Here is a 24,729-nt window from a genome sequence, read left to right on the forward strand (position 1 = left end):
GAAACTGATAATCTTGATGTATTTCTTCTTGTTTCGCGAGACACAATCAGCATGATTATGACTGACTTTGATCTGCTTGACAAAATCAAAGAGATGCTCTAGCATAATTGGACAATTACGGTAGTATTCATTCAACACACAGCAAAAAGAGCGACTGATTTAATGGCTAAGACGGTTGCTTTTAACAAGCAGGTGTACCTGGAGTGGTTGCTGCCCCTAATAGTTTAGACATTATTATTAGAGAGGAGTCCTACTTTTTCTCTTAGGTCTTTTTTTTTGTGTTATTTTCAGTCAAAAAAAATAATAATAATTAAGCTTTTTTATTTTATAAATGTGAAGATTTTGTTTTAATTTTTTTAGAATTTAATTTTAATGCATTATCAGTGTAAAGTAGTTTTATACATGTATCCAATTACGTAATATCACATAATAAAAAATTAAAAATAACTACATTTCATATTAATTATGTAAATGATCATTCAAAAGAATGGATGTAATCAGTGTATCAAAATTAAAATTATTTTAATTAATTTTTTTTATAAAAATTAAAGACAGTAAAAAAATAACACTCCTCTTAATACCATCTCTCGTTCTATTCTGTTAGCATTAAAATATTATTTTTACAGTTTAAGAACTTTGTTCCATGCATTTACATATTGTTAAAGAGGAAGTATAGGAGCCAATGGAGCATAGGTATAATGTGTATAATAGAGGGTTGGAAATATTCAATTTAATAGAATATCAAATGTTTAATATCTCTAGTACTCGAATGATTATTTTGGATAGTATGTATGAGTGTATTGTGTTTGAGAAATTAGTAGTATTTTATCCTGAATGTTTATTTTTAACTCATATTGGACCAAATAAGCATCCCATTATAGACATTATACAGATACTCTATTGGCTCTGTAATGAGATTCATTGTTAAATTGATTTAATTATACTTTTTAACTGATGAAAAGTTTTTAGAACAGTAATTAGTTAGTTACTAATTAGTAATTACTCGTCCCTTGGACCGTGGAAATAGCGGCGGGAAAAAGAGTAAAAGCTGAAACCCAATGGCGGGAACAATTTCAACCCTTTTTCATTTTTTTTATTCGTTTAATTTAAATCTCAATTTTTTTATGATTATGAAAGGGAAAAACAAAGCCGCGAAAGAAAACCCAGGGAAGCGAGTGTTGGAATCAGTTTGCTGCGAAATCTCCCATCTTAGTTACTAATTAATATTTGATTTGATGGCGAAGAAGGACAAAGCTAGGGTTCCCGATGACGAACAACAAATCGATTCTGAACCTAACAACAACCATCAGACCCTCTACGAGGTAACTAAAATTGAACAAATTTCATTATTAAGCAAACGTCCTTCAATTGTTAGTAGTGTAATGGAGCCTCTTTTTGTCGTGATTAAGGTTTCCTATTATTAATGTTGTGGAGTTCAATTTTAGCAATGAGTTTCGTTGAGGTTTAGTCTCATGAAATTCTGAGCAGGGGAAGATTCATGACAGAACATTTGAACACTCTAGGTCTGTGGAGAAATTAAGTTCGAAATCTGCTAGGGGGTACTCTTTCGTGTTTTTCTATTAAGTGAATTCTTTTTGGTATTCATGTTTGGGGCTGATGAATAAGTATTATATTGTAATCTGATGTCATTAGAATGCAAAGATATTGTGCGGACCACCGACTTTGCTTGATAATTTTTATAGAGATTGAAAGGAGTGAGATGATTCAAAATGTTTAATGGGGGAAAAGAAGGGAAATGAGGGCCTTGAGTGACTAGGATGGAATTATGTGCCTGTGTGAATTTAAGGGCCGTTACATTTAGCTGATTTTCAAGAAAGTTAACAAATTAGCCAGGCATTATAATTCCTTATGGCCATGGCATGCTGAATTGATTTTTTTGGGTTATTTTGTGTATCAATCTTGATTCTACATCAGCTGCTTGTTCCCTTTTGTTGGTTCATGATGATATACAATTTTGTTAGGCGGTGACTCATTGTTTGCATGTGTAGGTTCTTGGTGTGGAAAGAACAGCCTCTCAGCAGGAAATAAAGAAAGCATACTACAAGCTCGCATTGAGGCTTCATCCTGATAAGAACCCTGGTGATGAGGTGATTATTAAAGGCTGCCTGATATGAATTTTTTTTTTAATTAACTTTCAGAAAAAGACAGTTGTAATTCCTTTTGTTAATATAGGAAGCTAAAGAGAAGTTTCAGCAATTGCAAAAAGTAATCTCAATTCTTGGGGATGAAGAGAAACGATCTCTTTATGATCAGACCGGTTGTGTTGATGATGCTGTGAGTATCACGAAATTTATTTTGGCTTCTGCAAATGAATTAATTAAGCAATAATGTTAGATTCATAATTAGCTATATCTACATACAAATTAAGTCGTTATGGTCTGTTAATGGAAAGAAATACCCTCATAATAAATTGTGTATAACAGAATGGAAGAGTAGCATTTCAGGATACTTTAAGTATGTCTTGGACATCTATAACTCGTCTATTCTTTTGTGAAATTCAGGACCTTTCTGGTGATGTTGTTCGGAATCTTAGTGAGTTTTTCAGAACAATGTATAAGAAGGTATTTGTTTAAACACGTGATACTGTGTTCCATGATGCATGGTGCCATACTTGTTTTCAATTTTGTGGTTTTCTAATATATGAACCACAGGTAACTGAAGCTGATATTGAGGAGTTTGAAGCTAACTATAGGGGATCTGACTCAGAGAAAAATGACTTAATTGATTTGTACAAGAAGTGCAAGGGTAATATGGACAGGTAAGAAAACATTGTGAATTTGTGATGTGTATGAACCATCTTTTGAAAGCCTTTGAGTTTGATATATGTGATAACTTTACTTCCCTCTGTAGGCTTTTTTGTTCAATGCTTTGTTCAGATCCTAAATTTGATTCACATCGATTCAAGGATATACTTGACGAGGCAATTGCTGCTGGTGAGAATATTATTATATGGATTTTTTAACCCCAATAGCTATTGGCAGTTGCTCTAGATCTTGTTTTGTCTGTAGGATAAGGTACTGATTATATTTGAAATGTTAGACTTGAATTGCAAATCAATTACATCATGGGAGAACATGCAGTTATTTCACTTTTTTTCAGCATTGAGAATCTGCATATTAACATAAACAATCTTGACAGGGTTCCATTATGTTACATTACACATTTGCTTGGGTTTCTCAAGATGTTCTTGATAATTGATTATTGTCTCTTCTCCAATATTTGTAGGAGAACTAAAGGACACAAAAGCCTACCAAAAATGGGCGAAGAAAGTATCTGAAATCAAACCACCAACTAGTCCTTTAAAGAGGAGGGCGGAGTAGGTTCATCAGTCTTAGTTTTCCTTTTGCTGTTTATAATGGCAATTTGGGACTGATCCGTTGCTTCCTGCAGGTCTAGTAAGAAGCCAGAAACAGATCTTTATGCAATGATAGCACAACGTCAAAATCAGAGGAAAGATCGATTTGATTCATTGTTCTCATCACTGGCTTCAAAATACGGTGGAGGTGATATGCCTGAGCCCTCTGAAGAGGAATTTGAAGCTGCACAGAGAAAGCTGGATAGTGGAAGATCCTCAAAAAAGGCAAAGCAATCAAAGCGGAAGTAACCAGCATGTAATTACGTGTATAGTTTGTTTTTCTTAACTTATTTCTGTGTGCATGATCTCAACTCCTGTTAGTGTAGTAATAGTTCTTTTCTGTTGAACTATTATGGTGTTGCTTTTAAATGTGTGTTGAATTGAATGGTTATTTTCAAGTTGAATGCAATCATTTTACTTGTGAGTTAAGTGCTTGTTATCCATTCATCAATTTCTCATGGATGTTTGTCTTAGTTAGGTACCAATCTTGCTCATAATTTAAATCATTCGGCAAATTTAGGCTTGAAAACATGTCGGCAAAACTGGTTTTATGTCCAAAACAGATTTTAGTGAATGCATATATGGTTGCTTTTGTCTTGCCTAACAGGAACCCTTTGAATTGAACAATTGAAAATAGGTTATGCTCCCAACATGAACCATATTTTCAATAAGTTAGGAACCCTTTCTAAATTCGTTCGTTTGAGAGTAAGCCATATTTTTAATCAAATGATGGAGTTTCTAAAGTTGTGACTTAAGTATAGAACATTGTGAGATAGTCAATGGCAATTTTAGTATTATGTAAAAATCATTTTCTATAAAAATATTCACAAACCAAAATTGAGTTCTTACAAGAAGTAATTTCTATATAGACAAGGTAAAATGCACCTATATAACATAGGAGGAGTAACATAATTACATAATTATACAAGTAGTTGGTAGATAATAGCAAAATTGCACCAAGCGATATCATGGGGTTAATGATCTTTTTTTATTTATCAAATACAAAATGATGAGCTTGTGTTTTTTAAAAGGACAAACACCTTTTTTTAAAAATTTTACCAAATCAAGCCTAAATTGGACTAAACGATTTGTTGGCTTAGTCAAAATACATTCTGCGATTTCTTTTTAAAAAAATAAAAAAATATACAAAATAAAATTGCACCATGCGATGTTTGAATTTCAAAAAATTTAAAGATAAAAATAACTAAAATTACATTGTGAGATTTTTATAAAATTACAAAACGTTTTTTCTATTTTTTGGTTTTGTAAACTAATCTCTATACTTTTAATAATTACGAAAATGACAATACTTTTAAAAGTACTCATTTTGGCTGCACATCAAAATTTTTTTTTGCCTTCTTAAAGAGTAAGAATTACATTTCTTTCTCATTCTATAATTATAAACAATAAACAATTATGAGAGTTGTGATATCGTTTGTACTCTTGCAGGTTTGTTATCCATATTGGAAGTAATGGAATTCATGAATAATAACTAAAGCCTCTCCTAGCAACTAGCAAATTTAGTAGCTTCATACTCTCTCTCACTTGTATATGGATAATATATATATATTAACAATGACATGCTTGCAAGAGAGGGAAAGTGTTTAGCTTGAAGAGGAAAAAGGCAATTATTGGAAGCAGAGAAAGATGACCCCCTCTTTTGTTTTGTACCTGTTTTATTTATCTTGATTTCTGAAAAAAGCCATGTCAACTCTGTTACTACTAATTTATGAGCCTTAAAGATCTGACATAACTTCATTCAGGATTAACTCAAAGGATTGCTCAATATAAGAGTTAATTAAACCTTGCTGGATTATTCTGTTATCCTCTGTTGATCTTATTGTGGTGTTTCTTAGCATGCTACATCATCCATTCATCCTCCACAGTTTCTACTACAATGACATTGCACCTTCCTCCACAATTAAATTTTCTTTTAATGTTAGATATGCTTATACATAACTGAACCTAACTCATCAGTTAGTTTAATTGTATAGGTTAGTATTTCTCCATTTTCATTCATTCTAGTGATCCATTTCCATTCCAAAAAATAAGAATGATTCTAAATGAAACGATATTATTTGTTTGTTTAAAATTATTAGGCCTTGATGCAGATTAGAAACACTGAATAAGTTCAATTTGCCAATATGGAACAATAACTAGCAATAGCTACAGATCCGATCAGAGGCATACAAATCACTACAAATTGGTGATGAATAAGAAGAATATATTCATACATCAACAAACAAAATCACGAGGATAATATTTCACAAGAAGAGTTCTAGCATCAACAAACAAAGTTCCAACATCCAATTTAAAAAAGAAAACAAGTTAATTCCTAAAGCTTGTTTGGTTTTTCTCTACGGTAATGTTACTGTGGTGTCTCCTGCAAGCTCATGTTCTCCAATGCCAAATTTAGTGCCGCCTCTAAGGTTGCATTGGCCACAAGATTTCCATCTTTAATCTTGAGAGGGCTAGCCTCAGAGAGAAGGTCCAAGCATGGTGGTTGACGTACCTCTTGAAGCAGGGAGTGAGACTTACAATACCCTAAAACAAATTGTTCAGTGACATTACTGGGACCCGTTTCAACATGGAAGGTTTTCATCCTCCACTCAAGATATTGAGGTGTCCAGGATTGAACAAGATTCTCAGCTAAAAGCCCAAATGTCGACGGAACATAAACTCTAATTTTTATTTAAGTGAAGCAAACAAGGATCGAATTCTAAAACTCTAATATCATGTTATGAACCACCTACTCCAACAGCTTAAGCTTTTATGTTGAGGCACGTGAATAGTTTTATGTCTAACAAAAAGTTAAGGAGGTCTAACCTACCTCAAATCTAATGACAAATCAAGTTTGAATTTTAAAGCAAAGTATTAAGGACAAATGATAGGCTTTTCACTACCTGAATAATCCTACCGGTTGATAATCAATTTCTCTGCTATAATACCACAGCATTTCCCCTGTTCTCATTCCATAGTCCTTCTGCAGTGAGGGATGTAAAGAACAAAGAAAGCAGCGATACAATCTTGAATTTACAGATGCCAATGCCTTTAAATTATATGCACCAAAAGGAATATTGAACAAAGCTATGGAGTCTACAGGTACATGAACTAAGCTGCAACAATACACAAGTTTGTGCAATGACTATATTCTTGAATAAAGAAGGGCTGCAACTTCTTTTTTGTTATGTTCTTTGCTCAAAAGAACTTATCGTATCATATTATTGTTGTCTTCAATATAATTTTTAAAATTTCTGACAAAATTAGTTATTTCATCAGAGCTTATATTCACTTTTTCTAAGCCTTATAAATCCATGTGCCTTCCTAAATTCAAGGAATGAGAAAAATAGCTAAGACCACAGGGAACTGATTGATAACAGACAGAAAGAAAGCATTACAAATTGACGTTCTTAAAGGAGAATGAATAGAATCTGTAGAAGCTTGGAAATCGTTCACAACTGTCCACAAGTATGAACATTCTGCTTCTTTAATTCATACCTTATACCAGGAAGTGCATCAACTGGAAGTTGATTTAAATGATCATCAAATGCAAATCTTATGCCTCCATTCAATCCATACACACATAAAAGAGGGAAAACTTGACTTCCCTCATTAGCACATTGTAAGGCAAAATCTACATTAGGAAACAAAATAATCAACAACATATAAGGCAGTTAATATAACTAAAGCAGCACACTAATCATTTTGGGGTTGTAAAGACATGTATGTACTCACAGATTGGCGTGATAGCAAGCAAGAGGAAGTGTGAGCAAGAACATGATCCAATGACCTGTGAGGAGGCAAAGAACACAGAGTAATCCCTGCCCAATAAACTCGGGAACCACGAAGTAATTGACTCGAGACGAGGCATCAAAAGGGTTCATATAGTCATCTTCCAAGTCCGATAATATCAAAACCTTGGACACCCCACCATAAAAAGAACAATTTTTTCAGATTCATGGAAGCTAAGAAAGTAGAGAATTGGGAAAGAAAATAGAAATAAAGAAGAACCCCACCTGGTAAAAAGAAGAGGCAAAAAAGGCAATGTTGAGAGGGAAACAAAGAAGCAGCCAGAAGAGCAATTCCCAACCCATTAAAACGGAGGAATCAGAGACGTGGCGCAGAGTTTTCGGAGAAAGAGTGTGTTTTTCACAAGTTGGCAAGTTTTTGAGAGTTTAGAATCAGTGATATGCTTGGACTTTGGACATGGGAGAGTTGGTGAAGACTCTGTTCATTGCAATTACTTTTTTGAGTATGATGATGGTTGATCAAGGTGCTGGACAAACCAACATTGACAATAAAAACAGCTCAACTTTTTATATTAACAAGTGTAATAATCTGTGCTCATGCAATTAAAATTATAATTTTAAGTTGTTTTGTTAAAATTAATTTAAATTATAATTATTTGATTAATAAAAAAGTAACATGTCATGAATTATTCGTTTTTTTAATCTAGTATTAAGTATATCAATTTTAATGTAGTTATTAATCATTTTTATTAATTTATTCTAATGGCGAGCACGTGACGGCGCGACGGATTTATTTTTTTGGGAAAGTATGGGGAGCCAATGAAATATTTATACATACAATGGAAGTTTAGAGAGTATTAGAAATATAATCATTAGTGTTACTTTTTTCCATCAACTGAAGCTTGAAAGATGTTCATTTTATAACTTAATAGCCCATTGTACACATTGTACAAATAGTCCATTGTCTCTCTAGATTAATTGTAACAGATAACAATTAGATTTTAATTAGGATGAATTTCATGATCCTAATCGGGAGAATAGAGAAATTATTAGGTAGATTTATGAAAAATATGCGAGGTAAATAAATGGGTGAATTAGAGAATATTTTGCTGTGATTGTATTTGGAGTTGAGTTAAATAAGTTGTGCCCATGTGTGTTTGTGTTTATAATATCTATCTAGTTTAATTTTTATTTTTATCCTATGTTACAATTAATTTTTAAATATTTATTTAATACACCATATTTTTACCATTGTTAAAAACGTTATATCTGATTTAACGAACATGCAAGAGTTAGAATTGGAGCCTAATTTTGTAGACGACATGAATGATAATCGTCACACTCCTGTCAACCTTGCCCTTGAGTTGTGGGTATCTGGCAGAGATGGTTGTGTTTCCATCTTCTGATCCCATCTCCGAACGAATGTCGATCTGGATGGTAGCATATCTGATTGATTACAAAGATGTCTTGACAGTTATAATTTTGCAAAAGAAGTTCCTCTTCTATTTACTTTTAAATAAATTAGTGTAGAATTCGCATTTTACGTGAGTTATGTACGTAATCTATTTTATTATATTTATAAATTATTTATTTACAAAAAGAGAGATTTTTAATTTTGATATTGGATTTATAATAATGTTTTTTAATAACATGTAAACTTTGTGTGTTTTTTTATATAGAGATTACAAATTAGAAGGTCCGATTTGTATTAAAATATTTAAAATGCAAAACCTATCTTTTGATTTGTGACCTTTAAAAAATTTATCCTTCGATTTGTAATTATTTTCGTATTAAATTAAAACACATCATTTATCCATAACTGAGAATAATACAATAATAATTTTCATATAAAAAAATTAGCCGCAAAAAAATTATTACATATTTGTGAAAAAAAATAATTTACTTAGTATATAGATATACTAGTTAGTTAATTGTTTTTAGTAACTTCTAATTTAAGATAGATAATACATAATTAATTGATAACTTTTAAAGGAAAGAGCATATATTTTAACAAATATTATTATTTAAATTATCTTTTTTTTACAAAGCAATTACCTAAAATGCTTCACAATTTTCATATAAAAAATTTACAAATTTGATAAATATCAATGTTTATATATAAAAGTATATTAATTAAAATCGTAAAATAGCAATAAAATTTTTTAAAAAAATTTAAGACAATTTCTTACTACACGCTATTTAATCTTTTCAAAATATAGAATGCATTGAGTGATTTTTTGTATAATATTCATAAGAGGTTGAAAATTATAAATGTCCCTTTTTATAACAAAAAATCATGAAATTTACTGTTCCACACTAAATTTATGTTATTTTACAAACTACCTCAAATAGAAAAAGTCTCGAAAAAAGTTGAGTTTAAATACAAATCATTATAATTACATTTCATTGATCATATAAAGATAATTAATACCAATATATATAAACTATTATTCGTGGTTTTTAATCTTTTATTTTAATAATTTTTTATTTTTTAAATTTAAAATTTGAATAAGATAAAAAACATTCCATTCAAATAATAATAAATTATATTTATTTTATTTTTTAAATCAATTTAAATATATATAATATTATCTAAAGACCTTTCAAAAGCTTTAAAATATAAATTTGATAGAGACTATTTTTAAGAGATAAAGTATAAATTTTACATCAAATGTAAAAGTATTTAATTGAAAAATATTACTTTCACAATATCTTTAGTAATTTTTCTATATATAATTTTATATTATACAAAATTATTTTTTGTAAGAAATTTTTGATAACTAAGGATCTGTGGCTAAAAGATAAAGATCCAACTTTTATAATTAACGTGTAAGTATATAGATGATACGTGAGGGTTTTGACTAAAATGTATTAAAATTTAAGTTTTATTTTTAATATATATATATATATATATATATATATGTGTGATATTTTCAAAAATAGATTCAATATTGATATTTAAATTGGTAGGTATACAAATATCTAATTTAACTACGATTATATTATATGTACACTTAAATCAGTCACAATTATAAAATATATGTTGGAATATAAATACATATTAAAAATGAATTAAATTACATATATTTGTACACAAATATATTAGTAACTGATTTTGATGTACGAATAACATTTTTGATTTAACTAAATTACGGGTTTTTTATTTTAATAAATAAATTAATTATAATAATTATTGAAATAAGTAATTTAAAAAATATTTATTAAAATAAATACTTCTCTCTTATCTCGTTTACACTGTAAACGAGATAATTTTTTAAATTTAAATCAATTCAATTGAATGATAATTTAATCTAAAATTTTTTATGTACTAATTGCATGCTAAAAGTTTGAATTATTAATATTTTTTATTATTTTCAATTTTTTTTAAATACATGTATAAATGAAATATGTTTATATCTCATTTGCACGGTAAACGAGATATACACGTATTGCGTCTACCTGCCTTCTCTCCTTTACAGATACATGCAAAATTATCTTATTTATAATATAAATGAGATAAAAAAGTATTTATTTTAGTAAATATTTTTTAAATTATTTATTTTAGTAATTATTATAATTAATTTATTTATTAAAATAAAAAATCCAATTAATATTAATAGGGTAGCTATTATTATGTTTGATATACAAATTTTGTGTATCAATGTTGATTCTAGAACAGTTGCTTGCTTGTTCCCCGTTGTTGGTCCACGACTATGTACAATTTTGTTAGGTGGTGACTCATTGTTTGCATGTGTAGGTTTTTGGTGATGAGGTGATTATTAAAGGCTGCCTGATATGATTTTTTTTAAGAGTAATGTTACACATTTAAGTTTTTTTATGAATCAAATATAATCAAATTAAACAATAAGATTTAGAGTAATGTTATTCATAATTGATTTTTATTGATATTAGACTAACTTAGTTAAATTTAGTTAACAAAAACACTTGGATATGTAGTATTATTTTTTGGAAAAGTATAAAGAGACAATGAATTTAGTGAACAATGTAGTTATACATACATTAACCTCTCTTCTTCACTTGTTATTTCCGTAATTTTCGTAGGAGTGTAGTGTGTTTTTATTTTATTGAGCCAATTTTAAAACCCATTGTTCATATTGTTTATAAAAGTCATTGTTTACTTAACAAAACCATTATTTTTTTTGATAAAGTATATTTTTTATCCCTAAGTTTGAAAAAAGTTTCAAAAACATCCCTAAATTTTATTTTGTTTCAATTTTGTCCTAAAAGTTTTCAATTTGCATCAAATATACCTTCAACGGCTAAATTTTCAAAAAATTTAAGACCAATTTAACAATAATGCATAAAAATTATACTTGATTTACTTGTGTTGAGAGTTGTTCTTATGAAATTGTTGTTGAATTAATTTTAAATTTTTTGAAAAATTAACCGTCAGGAGTATATTCGATACAAATTGAAAACTTTTGAAATAAATTTAAAATAAAATAAAACTTAAAAATATTTTTAAAATTTTTGTCAAATTTCAAAAACAAAAAAAAGTATACTTTACTTTTTTTTTTTAATTAACTTTGAGAAAAAGACAGTTGTAATTAGCAGTTAGCATACTATTGTTCTTCATATCGCCTATCAAAACTGTCTCGAGCATTCGGAAATTCAGAGGTCTAAGGTTTTTCATTTTATAAATCAAGATACAAGAACTATCACGGCTGAGAGTGACATTACATGGTTGCTTTTGCAAGGGCAATGGTTATTTGTTTTTTGACTTTTTTCATTTTGGTTTGGAGGGAGAATGGTTGTTAATTTTTTGTTAGTTGTCTACGGTATTCCCCAGTCTGACAAGGCAAGGACTAATCCGTCGCGGATCGGAGCTCTATTTAAGGGTCTGCCGCTGGCCAATGAGTTGCTGCATGTACAAGGCTGGATTCGAACCTCCGACACTTGTTTAAGCGGACGAGTGGACTGACCACTCGACCAACTCAAGTTGGTTAATAGTTGTTAACAGTTGGAAGTTGGAACATGGCAAGAAGAGTAACGGTGTTTTGGTAACTCTTGGTTTCTACTTTGTAGAGTTGTGTAAAGTTATAACGATGTATTTTTTGCAGGTCTTTAATATTTATAATTTTTATATGATGTCGAGATGGTTTTTTTTTTTTTGTTTAAAATCAAATGATGGAGTTTCTAAAATTATGACTTAAATATAGAAGATTGTGAGACAGTCAATGACAATTTTAGTATTCTGTACAAAAACCATTTGCTATAAAAAAATATTCACAAAATAAAAACTGGTTCTAATAGCCAAAAGTAATTTCTATATGCACAAAGTATGAGTAAAATGCACATATGTAATACAAAATCTTATTTATATATCAAACTCAATTCCTAATATACTTATATATAATTATAAGTATTATTTAATTTATTTTTAATATAAATTTATATTTTAATATATACTTAACATAAATCTACATGATACAAAAGAGTAAATGAGCAATATACAAAAAGTTGGGGGAGAGAGAGAAATACTCAACAAGATATTTCATATGGTTAAATTGGACCAAATGATTTATTGGGCCGGTCAAAAATACATCCAGCTATTTCTTTTTAAAAAAAATATAAAATATAAAATAATAAATTTGTAACAGTGATTTCTGAATTTTAAAAAATTAAAAAAATAAAAATAATTAAAATTACATCCTGAAATTTCTATAAAATTCAAAATATTCTTTCTGGTTTTATAAAAATTCATATACTTTCGAAAAATCACAAAAATGATAATATTTTTAACAATCACGCATTTTGGCCCCACATAATTTTTTTTTGCCTTCTTAAAGAATCAAAATTAAATTTCTTTCTCATTCTATATATATTTATACAGGGGCAGAGCTAGATACAAAAAAAGAGGGTAATGACTCCCTAATTTTAATTTTTTACATATAAATTATGTATAAATTTTAGTTTAGTCATTTCTTAAAATTTTATTTTAATTTTATTTTATTATGTAAATATTTTTTGCCCCTCTAATAGTTTATCTAACTCCGCCCTTATACTTATAAACAATGAACAATTATGAGAATGGTGATGATATCATTTGTACTCTTGGAAGTTGTTATCCATATTGAATATTTGGAAGCAATGCGATTCATGAATAATAACTAAAGCCTCTCTTAGCAACTAGCAAATTTAATAGCTTCATACTCTCTCTCACTTATATGGATAATATAAGTGATAACAATGACATGCTTGCAAGAGAGGGAAAGTGTTTAGCTTGAAGAGGAAAAAGGCAATTATTGGAAGCAGAGAAAGATGACCCTCTCTTTTGTTTTTTACCTATTTTATTTATCTTGATTTCTGAAAAAAGACATGTCAACTCTGTTACTACTAATTTATGAGCCTTAAAATCTGACATAACTTCATTCAGGATTAACTCAAAGGATTGCTCAATATAAGAGTTAATTAAACCTTGCTGGATTATTCTGTTATCCTCTGTTGATCTTATTGTCCTCTTCCTTAGCATGGTTTATCATCCTCCACCGTTTCTACTATAATGACATTGCACCTTTCCCCATCTGGCTGCTTGGTTTTTAAAACCTAAAAAAACTCATTAGGTTCTTGATTTGACACCACATCGCCCAAATTGAACAGGAACATGATTATCATGACAATCATGTTGTTAAAACCAAGAACATAAATTATGCAGACATGTAACACAACCACAACCACCTGGTAGTTGATCAGTAACAAATTTTCTCTACTCACAACTTACATTTCAACCACCAAAGTTGATCATCATAACACAATGCAAAAAAACATAAACAAATGCTACACTTTTTATTTTGATTTTTTACTATCTCTCAATTTGACAGATCAATAATTATTTAGTCACAAATTTAAATTCTATTGTTGGTCAATAAATTACTGCACATACAAGACAAAAAAAAACAAAGGCTACAAAATAAACAAAGCATTTTCCTCCTCTTAAGAATGTTGGGGGTGTTAAGTTAAATTGAAGCATAATTATTATAATGATGCCCCTATGGTCCATGGACCAATTCCCCGGTAGTTGGCCAACGCATACCACACGAGCATCATAAAAACATACACAAAAACAGTGTCAACTATTGGCCAAAGACCAAATACTAGAAATTTTTTGTGGTTTATTAAGGTACACACGTACTGTGACATCACAACAGAGCGTGGTAGGAACATTCCTTGTTGTGAATGATCTCCTCATGAATCTGCAAACGCAAGCAAAGACTTTTCCTTTTTCTTCCCCTTAGTTTTCTTTTTTGATTTCCCATTACAAATATGTAACCTTTATATTGATTCATGCTCCAATGGGTGGTGGGGGTGGCAGCTATGATTACACACTCACCACTACTATTTTCTATATAACACACTGTTATTATTTTATATTATATATAAAACAAAATGTGACATATGTTGTCTTTGTTAACATACTTTACTTGACTTTCTTGCCCTTAAACATTCTAGTTCTACCCTTCCCTCTTTCTCTCTCTTCTTTTCTCTACTTTCTTTTGGGCAAGTCATCAACCTCTCAATTTTCTTGGTGGTGGTGCTTATTCTCTCTCTTTCTCTTTCCTACTAAGTCTTCTTCAGGGGGTAGTTTAGTGTCATAATTGTGGAATGTAAGCTTTACTCATTGTTTCATGTGAAACCTCTTCATGGTTGCTGAAACCCCATTCATTACTCTCCAAAAAACTTTCATTCATTCTCCTTCATGGGATATTTACCCCTTCTCTGTTTCACAATTTAATGCTCCTTCATGGTAACGGTTGTGGTTCCTCAATTATAGCATTTGGAAAGGGGAATAGTACTCTTGCAGGAAGACTCTGTTTTTTTTTATTGGGTTCTTCTCCCTTTAGCAAAATCAGGATCTAGGTGCTGTTTTTTGGGTTGGTTTTTTCTTCTAGCTTCTGGAGTCTTCCAATGGAGACAGATAACAACAGTGAGTCAAAGTCAAAGAAGATGGAAGACTATGAGGTGATAGAGCAAATTGGAAGAGGAGCATTTGGTTCTGCTTTTCTGGTTCTTCACAAGTCTGAGAAGAAGAGGTGAGAACACACAAAAGCCACTGTTTATCTTTTTGTTTTTCTTCAAACAATGCAGTATGAACACTTAGAGAAGGATGAAGATCGTTTTCTCAGTGAAAAATTGGACAACCCCATGAACAAAAATTCAATCTTTTCTTCGAGTTCGGTTGGTTTTTCCTGTAGCTATGATGTGAACTGCCAAACCATGCAGCATGAAGGGGAGGAGATTGATTTTTATTTATATAATGGACAACCCAACAAATAAAGTTTCATTTTTTTAACTCCTTGTTTCTGTCTTCAGATTTTGGTGTTTTTAATTGTTAGAATTATGTGAGAAACTGTACCAATTCAGTAGCAGTTAGGTTGTGAAGTCCAATTTGTTATCCATTTTTTTTTCATGGTTTCTTCAATGGCTGGTAGATATGTGCTGAAAAAGATTCGCTTGGCAAAGCAAACTGAGAAGTTCAAACTTACAGCACACCAAGAGGTTGGTCTAACAAATCTTTTCCACCTGATGCATACATGTAATTGTTTTTGTTATAATTTTATTTTAATATGGATTCTAAACTTAATTTGCCTAATTAATTGCACATACAATTCTTTTTCTCCAAATATACCTTTGTTTTGAATAGTATCATTCAATCTATTTATACTTCACAGCCACAATTTTTAAGTGTTTGCTAGATGATATGTACACAAGTCATGCCAATTTAAATAATCTTTTCGGTTTCTTAGTATCACTATATTTCTCTTCCTTAATGATCTATGAACATGCCATAGCTTGTTATGCTTATGTCTTGCTAATGCTACACATGAACCAGTCATCTGAGTATATAGTTATGTAGGTGCTCTGCTGCTCATCATTTTTCAAAGAGTTAACCAAACTTCAAGAGAAGAGAATACTTTTTTCGTGAGTATTATCATTATGCTCACGAAACGTTGAACACCATATGATATCTCATTTTCGTTTAGAGCCAATTGCCATCTTAAGATAGTATTTCCATAAGCATAGGACTTTATTCTTAATAAGTATGAACAGATTCTATCCTAAGAGATTGTATTAAGCTAATTGTGTGATACTTTTTGTCTACTTGCATAAAAATGACACAGTCCATTGTTATGTTACAGATGAATCTGATTGCAAAACTAAATAACCCATATATTGTGGAATACAAAGATGCTTGGGTGGAGAAGGTAGGAACACTTATACAGATGAAATATTAAGTTTGAAGATTTATTGATATCGTGCACGGCTTGTTTCTGTTGTTTGTCGCCAAACGGACTTGTTTCTAATATTTTTATTTATGATTTGTAGGAGGACCATATATGCATTGTTACTGGCTACTGTGAAGGAGGTGACATGTAAGTAATGATGTGATATCTACATTTAAAAATTTAAATTGTTAACATAAAAGCTTTTGTTATTAAGTAGGGATCCAAGAATGGTTTCATAATAACTGTTAGAACATCCTTTCAGGTGCAAGCATACTAGACTTCTAATGTGAACATTAGACTAATTACTATGTTTGAGTGAAATTGTACTGAATTTTAGACTGAACTTTTCTCATGGGATAAAAATGTCTTAGTGAATCTAGTTATTCCAGAATGGAGGTGAGTAGTATTGACTATTGAGTGTTAGACTTAGTCATTCTAATTCCATGATTATGATTAAATATTAACATAATTCTTGACCTAAAAGGTTGAGATGTTAGGAAGGATTTAAAACCTAATCTAGGAAATGAACCCTGTTGATTGATGCTGAACTTTCAACAAGAACTAGCTTAAGAACAAATCTATCTATATATTAAGTTCACAACATTGACAATCTTAATCACACTATAATATTGAAAGAATTTTTTGGTCTAATATATTTTGAAAGAGAGGTGAAACATCAATAGTGACTAAGTCCTAATAATGGACCACTGCATTCTTTGTGGAGCAGGGCTGAGTACATAAAGAAATCGCGCGGATCATTTTTCCCTGAGGAGGTATTTAATTAAGTTAATATACTATTCCTTAATGTTACCTTATCTGGATATTCCTTACCCACTCTGGTCTTGAATGCTCTCCTACAGAAGGTTTGCAAATGGCTCACTCAATTGTTGATAGCTGTGGACTACTTGCACTCTAATCGTGTGATCCATAGAGATCTTAAGGTATCACTTCTTCCCTTATCCTGATTAAAGAAATTTGTTATCTGATGTTTAAATTAATGCAACTCCTCCTGGTTTCAGTGTTCCAACATATTCCTCACAAAAGACAATAACATTCGGCTTGGTATGAAGCTTGATCCCTTAAAAGCTCATAACCTTTGGCTTTTACTATGCTATCCAAAGAAATGTATTTATATTGCATGGATCATACAGGTGACTTTGGTCTTGCGAAACGGCTTAATCCAGAAGATCTTGCTTCCTCGGTATTGTTTATATGTTTAATGTTTTCACATTTCTCTGATGCCTTCCTCTAGAAACTTGCTTGTTCTTTATGCTTTTTAGTCTAATATTGCTTTAAATTTGTTAACCAATGTTAAAGATGCTTTACTAAATCTGCTTAAGTGGTATCTGTTTATCAATTGAGCCCTTCTTATATCTTTCGTAGATTGTTGGAACTCCAAATTATATGTGCCCTGAGCTTCTAGCTGATATACCTTATGGTTATAAATCTGACATGTGGTCGCTCGGTAAGGATCATGGACGACTTATTCTTATTGACAAAGTCGTATGATATCTGACCTTCTCTAAGAATGATACATCTTTTTATATAAAGGTTGCTGCATGTTTGAGATTGCTGGACACCAACCGGCATTTCGTGCTCCGGTAAGCACTTGAAATGTCTACTCGAATTTAGTTTTATTAGTCGAAATGTAGTCTCCAATAATATGACACTTGAGATTAAATGAATGAAACAGGACATGGCTGGACTTATTAATAAAATTAACAGATCCTCCATTTCTCCATTGCCAATTATTTATTCTTCCACACTGTAAGTAACTACTTCAAACCAGTATCAGTCACACTGTTGTAACTTGTAATGATAATTAATATCATGCACTTTTGGTCAATTATTTAAATATTTTTCATTAAAGAGAATATGAAATCATTCAAGCCAAGCAAGCCTTTTCATTATAATGATAACATTTGAAAGCCGACTTGCATGCAACAGGAAACAACTTATTAAGAGCATGCTGAGGAAAAACCCAGAACATAGACCAACAGTGAGTTTCATCTTTAAAGCTAGTCTTGTGTTATAATTTGGATGGAACCAGTGATTTATTCTGATTTTGCTTCTTTGTTACCAGGCTGCTGAATTGTTACGCCATCCTCTTTTACAGCCTTATGTTCTCCGCTGTCAAAACGCATCATCCAATTTTCTTCCAGTATACCCCATAGTTAACTCAAAGGATAAAACAAAAAGATCTAAAAAATCTAGTGGTGGCAAGGACCAGAGGGACAAAGACACAACATCACCAAATTATTTGGAAAGGATTCATCCGATTGAGGGAAATGGACACTTACAGCCGAGGAATCTTCCAAGTGAGGGAGAGCTAACAGCTTCAACAAGTGCAGAAGACAACCTCGAGAACCGGATGGTTGATCTTACAAGCTATATAGTGGAATCTTCTACTAGTATTAGTGGCTCAAAAGATGGATCAACAACATCAGAATCAACTATTTGTAGTGTGTGTAGGGACCCTGACTTTAAAACTAGGCCTGCAAAGGAAACTGCAAATATTGAAATCACTTCAAAGAGTACACAAGATTCTGTGCATCAAGATCATGAATTTGCTGCTGAACTTCTTCAAAACTTAGAAGGGATTGACATAAATGCTGTTACAACACTAGTTGAAGATGCTTTTTCTGATGACGGTGCTAACAATGCTGAAGCAGATAGAGAAGATGCCAAACTTGAAGACTCAAGGAAATCAGCTTCTTCCAGTGCTGAAGCACAGAGAGAAGATGCCAAACTTGTGGACTCCATGAAATCAACAACTTCCAGTGCAGGCACCAGCAGCATTGGTAAAGATAAGTCCATTGATGAGGAAAGGTTGTTGCTGATTCTGCATCCTGTTAAGGTTGAATGTGACACCAAATCCGGAACCAGCTTGAAGGAAATCGAAAATCCTGATGCATCGAAGGAAGGCTCACAATTGAACTACTTGTCATCTGAAAGTAATGATACTCCTCCAATCAAGGATGAATGCTCCATGCATAAAGATGAAAATGCCAATGCAGTTGATCAGACACTGAATGGCATTTCGTTAAGCACTTCGACAATCAGCGACGAAACAACGAAGTCTGAGTTGGATAGTCCCTCCCAGCAAAGGGCTGAGGCTCTTGAATCTCTGCTTGAGTTATGTGCTCAGCTACTCAAGCAAGATAAGCTCGAAGAGCTTGCGGCTGTGCTAAGACCGTTCGGAAAAGAAGCTGTCTCATCCAGAGAAACAGCAATATGGCTGACAAAGAGCCTTATATCAGCACAGAAGTTCAATCCTGAAAGCTAGTTCCATGAGTGGCTCTTACCACTAATTTATACATTATTGTAAGAAAATATGTATTTTTTTTCTCCAGATTTCAAGAGTTTGATCCTTTGAGACTGCTGCTTGATTGAAGATTGTAGCCCGGAAGATGGCATCTCACATATTGTTTTCTTGGTTAATATAGTAAATGAAATATTTATTTTTGTTTACTGGGATCTGCACTTTGAAATTGTGACTGGTAGAAAATGTTCTGCAAACTCAGCAAAGAAAGAAAATTTTGTGCAGATTGTCCTCCAATGTTTCATTCAACAAATGTATATACATCAATGTTTCTGTACAAGTTTCTAAGCTATTCTTCCAAGTACATAGTACTCTTCAGACACATACTCACTGGAACAAGATAAAAGGAGACAACAGAGAGGCACCAACCACGGAGCCAACAAGGGGCAAGGTGTCCTTGGCCTCGCTGCTCGGTCCGGGAGCCTGAGCAGGAATCTCTGTCAAGGTATAGAAGCCAATGCCGAACTCATGGACGTGGCGGCGACCAAGATGGTGCATGTGAGATTTTTCGCGGATTTGTGGCGATAACTTGTTGATCAAGTAACTGGTTTAGTGTTTCTTACTGTTGATAAGTGTATTTTGACTATTTCACCCTTACTTTCCATTCCTACTATTTTTGCTTATTACATATGGATGGACGTTTAGTAACATAAATTTAGCTTAAAAAGTTAGTACTCAAATTCTAATAAAACAACGAACAATTAACCACCTTTCTTTTCCTTTGAAAAAAAAAGTGCCTCTACTGGTGGAAAAATAAAAGCTTTAGGTGGTGGGTATTAGTTATATATTGAAAGGTTGAAGAGTTAGATTATTTGAGAACAAAGTTGAGATATCAGATATTATATTCACTAAAACTCACATTAAAGTTGTTTTATAATATTTATATTCATGTTAAATCGGATTATTGGGAAAAAAAAAAAACACCAACTTTCTTTTTGTATAAACAAATTGCAGATTGCATCTGCTTTAATTGGGATACACATAATATAACTTCAACATCCTCGTAATATTATGAATCAAGAAAGAAAACAAAATACACTTCAACATAAAAAATAATGTCTATTTGATTACTCTTTTTGGTTAATGCAATTTTCAATACAAATTCCCTTCAATAAAAGCACTTAAAAATTTATTGGTCACCACACTTTTTTTTTTAACCTCCCTTTATCATTGATTCTGATTTTTGACATACATAGTAATAGTTGTTTACATATAGTAAAACTGAGATTGGAAATTGGGATTCAGCATTGTGTTTAGTAATCAGAGACTGAAATTTTAATAATATTTCTTCTAAAAAATATCCTCATTTAACTTTTTAAATTTGAAATCTACTATTCAACTCAAATTCTATATAATTATCTTAAACTAAACATAATACTGAGACATGACTCAGTCCAGTATATTTTATACCAAACACAATAGAGAAACTTAATTTAGTCTTTATTTCTCAGTCTGTGTCTCTCAGACTCAATCTTCCTTCTAAATGCAGCTTAATAGAATAGTAGTAAAGAAAATACAAAATAATCCTTGGCTGTGCATGAATGACATTTGACCATCATTCTATTATCCCATCATCTTCAATTCCCAAACAAAGCTTTGAATTTCATATTCATCTCTTTAGCAAGCAACAAAGACATCACATTTGCATCATAATAGACTTAGCCTTTTCTCAAAGACTAAGCACCGTTGCTATGTCAATGGTGCTTGAAATTGATTTCTCACCATCCTCAATCTTACATGTTTTTAAAATATATTTAACATATGCTAAAAAAAAGGATAAAACTTTATAATTATAAAAGATTTTTAAGTATACATATAGATTAATTAAAGTTTCAGAATCATACAAATAGTCTCCTTTGGTCAACTTAATGTGATTTATATCTTAATAATAGATAAAGTAATTCTTTTTAAGAAAATAATAGCATGCTAATAAGATTTGATTGGTCTGTAGTAGGGTCTTAACATTATGAATTTGATTAATGCTAATAAAATGTACCACTTACCAGCTTGACATGAATGACCTTCTAACACACCCCTCCTCCAAAAATTTCTATATAAACTTCCAACTCTTGACTTTATCATTGGACAATTCAATTCCAACATCACCAATACAATCTTCATTTTTTCAGATTCTTTCTTCATAACTTTGTTTTAGTAACAAATATTTTTTTGTGTGTATGGGAAAAATAATGGCAACAAAATTTGGTTTCTTTGGAGCTCAATTTCTCATGGCAGTGATGATTGTGACCATGTTTTGTGTGACCAAATCTGTGGCACAAGATTCAGAGATTGCACCTACATCTCAATTGCAGGCTGGATCTGGGCTTTCTTTGCCTCTCTCTGGGCTTGCATTGGGCTTTTCTTTGTTGGCTTCTCTTTTTGCATTAATATGATGCCATGAAACTAGCAAAAAAAAAAAAATCATAGAAGAAATACTTGCATGTCTTTTGAACATATTTAATGCGTATTATGTATTAAGAACATTTATTATTACTTCTTGTTATTTTTTTATAGAATTTTTAAGTCTTTATAAATAAAAATGATGGGTGGCCACAAATGTTCTTCATATACGCATTAAGTATGATCTAAAAGAATGTAACTATTTGAATCATTGTTGAAGTTTGGCACATGATTGCTTGGGATAATAACATATTTTTTCTTTTTATTTTTGTTTTTACTTTAGAATAACGGTTGAGTTATTTTCGTGTGATTTCAATAGATTGAATTCGTAAAATCAGCCACTGATACATTTATCAGATTTGGTTGTTTATATTATATCCTATATGTTCTTCTATGTTTTTTTTTTTCTCTGTATTATAAATGATTAGCTATATGATAAGAGGCACAGGTATATAATTTGCACTAGAATGATTCTGTTTAGGGCTGCACACGGATCGGATCGGATATAACCTAAAATTCTATCCGATCCGCACTGTATTCATCGAAACGGATCGGATACGATATCCGCATTTTTTCAGGCCAAATCCGATCCGATTTGATATCGGGTATGTCTACATAATTTAAAAAAAAAGAATTATTTTAAGATTTTATTTGGCTATTTTTACAAAAAATATCCATAAAATTCATTATTCACCTGTTTGAGCATATTTACTCCTAAAATATTACCAATAAAAGTTCTCTTGAATAACAAAAAAAAAATAATAATATAAGATTTAAGTTTAATTATTTTAAGTTGAAGTCCAACATAAAAAATTAAAAACAATATATCATAAAATTTATAAAACAACACGCTAAAATTCATATCACATTAGAGTTTACTTTCTTAAACTATGCTATTTATATGAGATGTGCGGATATGTGGATTTGCAGATCGGATCCGCAGATATCACTGCTAAATCCGCAATCCGATCCTACCATAGTGCGGATCGGATAATATTCGCAAAATTCGGATCGGATGCGGATAATATCCGCATATATATGCGGATATTATCCGATCCATTTGCAGCCCTAACTCTGTTTCTTTTTAATGATTTATTAAATCCTTCGGTGTTATGACTATATTGTAGTCCAATTCAGCAAAGGGGATTGTTCATGGTTTCTTTCAAATAATAGTTTATCAAATAAACAACAGTAAAATAACATATGATTAGAAATATCATAGAATAGGATTAAACATAATGTATATATAATTTCAGTCAAAATAACTAATATATGCAGGTTGAGTTAACAAGAACAATCATTCATAAAAATCATGTTAAATCATCTAATTATATAATATTTAGTATATGATTTGGACTGTCAAAAATGGGCTCTGCTGTGGCCCTACTTTTCAAAATGGATTGAGCCCTTATAATATAATATTGGGCCTACTAAAGGTTGTGATGATGCTAATGAAAGGATATTTAATTCCCTACTAAAATTCAAGATCCATTACTGATTAGTCTTTAATCTGTCCGACTAAGGAATATCGTGAAAAACAAAAAAAAAAATTCAATTTTGATTAGTCTAGTGTTTCAATTTCAATTAGTCTAGTGGTTAACTCACTATTTTGTTTAAACAAGTGTCTAAGAGTTGGTCGAGTAGTAAGTTCGCTCGTATGCTTAAACAAATATCGAAAATTCGAATCCCGCTTTGTGCACGTAACAATCTATTGGCCAACGACAAACCCTTAAACAGAATTTCAATCCGCGATGAATTAGTCTTTGATCTGTAGAGTTGGAGATACCGTAAAAAAAATTATTTTTTATACAACATTAAGCTTGCAGTGCTAAACTGCTAATAATATTGCCAAAATTTATAACATAGACTACTATGTACCAAAATCAAAATATTTATAATATACATAGTGTACATTCTTTACAAAATTAGAATGTAGGTGTATATATATATATATATGCATAGGCAATGTAGTGAATAACATATAGAGCCCAAAAAAGCACATGAAACTGCAATCTCTGTATCTATATGTTGTTCTACAGCCTTTGAAAGTCTGCACACAAATACAAATTCAAATGGCTGTTCAGAATTTCAGATCATATTAGATAACGGCAGCACAATGCAAGCATCAGAAACCACATCAAAGTAGGGACACAATGTTTTCAATCACAAACAAATTAATAACCTCAATCTCTCAGAATTAGCACAAATCTTTCTCATTGAAAACATCAATTTAATTTCTATTTACTTTCAGATATCCAATTATATATATGTTATTATATTAACAAAAATATTTTCAAACAAATAAAATCCAATTGAAAAGTATAGCTAAATTATAGTATAGAAAATTCTTATATTACATGGTAAAATTATAGAATTCTTTTACACTACTGTTTATATACAGTAATTAAGACTTGGGAAGAAAATTTTTATCAAAAAAAAGAAAATGTTCCCAATGACTTTAAAGTCCCAAAAAAAATACCATGAGACATGTGACACACGGGGCTCACATGCAGAGGTTATTGGTTTTAGGCCACAGTCCCATGTGCCTTTGTACAATCTGAAATTTAATTAATTAATTAATTAATTAATGGTGAAAAAAAATGAAAAATAAGATCCCTGAATAATTGTTGCAAAAGA

At 31.0% G+C, this 24,729-nt stretch overlaps 2 protein-coding genes and 1 long non-coding RNA gene across 3 annotated transcripts; 2 read left to right on the forward strand and 1 right to left on the reverse strand.

Annotated features, from left to right (window-relative positions):
• Positions 1–994: 994 nt before the first annotated feature.
• Positions 995–3,805, forward strand: LOC112758539 (chaperone protein dnaJ 6). The gene is made up of 8 exons (XM_025807243.3): positions 995–1,322; positions 2,010–2,108; positions 2,194–2,295; positions 2,523–2,582; positions 2,673–2,779; positions 2,872–2,954; positions 3,247–3,337; positions 3,412–3,805. The coding sequence occupies exons 1-8, from the start codon at positions 1,236–1,238 to the stop codon at positions 3,623–3,625; spliced, it is 843 nt and encodes a 280-aa protein (XP_025663028.1). The 5' UTR covers positions 995–1,235; the 3' UTR covers positions 3,626–3,805.
• A 1,767-nt stretch (positions 3,806–5,572) lies between these two features.
• On the reverse strand, positions 5,573–6,684 carry LOC114925570 (uncharacterized). The gene is made up of 2 exons (XR_003814955.2): positions 6,280–6,684; positions 5,573–5,920 (listed from the first exon to the last, which is right to left on the reverse strand). It is a non-coding gene; the product is annotated as an uncharacterized lncRNA (long non-coding RNA).
• A 7,603-nt stretch (positions 6,685–14,287) lies between these two features.
• Positions 14,288–19,841, forward strand: LOC112755178 (serine/threonine-protein kinase Nek6). Its single transcript, XM_025803098.3, has 13 exons — positions 14,288–15,176; positions 15,576–15,642; positions 16,284–16,349; positions 16,471–16,517; positions 17,098–17,143; positions 17,231–17,311; positions 17,390–17,432; positions 17,522–17,571; positions 17,754–17,835; positions 17,922–17,971; positions 18,064–18,137; positions 18,318–18,369; positions 18,454–19,841. The coding sequence occupies exons 1-13, from the start codon at positions 15,052–15,054 to the stop codon at positions 19,654–19,656; spliced, it is 1,986 nt and encodes a 661-aa protein (XP_025658883.1). The 5' UTR covers positions 14,288–15,051; the 3' UTR covers positions 19,657–19,841.
• Positions 19,842–24,729: the final 4,888 nt, after the last annotated feature.

This window comes from Arachis hypogaea, chromosome 16 (assembly GCF_003086295.3).
Source record: "Arachis hypogaea cultivar Tifrunner chromosome 16, arahy.Tifrunner.gnm2.J5K5, whole genome shotgun sequence".
Taxonomy (NCBI): domain Eukaryota; kingdom Viridiplantae; phylum Streptophyta; class Magnoliopsida; order Fabales; family Fabaceae; genus Arachis; species Arachis hypogaea.

Coding starts and splice junctions, on each gene's coding strand:
- LOC112755178 (XM_025803098.3), top strand. CDS start 15,052: ATGGAGACAGATAACAACAGTGAGTCAAAGTCAAAGAAGATGGAAGAC. Junction 17,144..17,230: donor GATCATTTTTCCCTGAGGAG/GTATTTAATTAA, acceptor GCTCTCCTACAG/AAGGTTTGCAAATGGCTCAC. Junction 17,433..17,521: donor AGACAATAACATTCGGCTTG/GTATGAAGCTTG, acceptor TGGATCATACAG/GTGACTTTGGTCTTGCGAAA.
- LOC112758539 (XM_025807243.3), top strand. CDS start 1,236: ATGGCGAAGAAGGACAAAGCTAGGGTTCCCGATGACGAACAACAAATC. Junction 2,583..2,672: donor TCAGAACAATGTATAAGAAG/GTATTTGTTTAA, acceptor TATGAACCACAG/GTAACTGAAGCTGATATTGA. Junction 3,338..3,411: donor CCTTTAAAGAGGAGGGCGGA/GTAGGTTCATCA, acceptor TGCTTCCTGCAG/GTCTAGTAAGAAGCCAGAAA.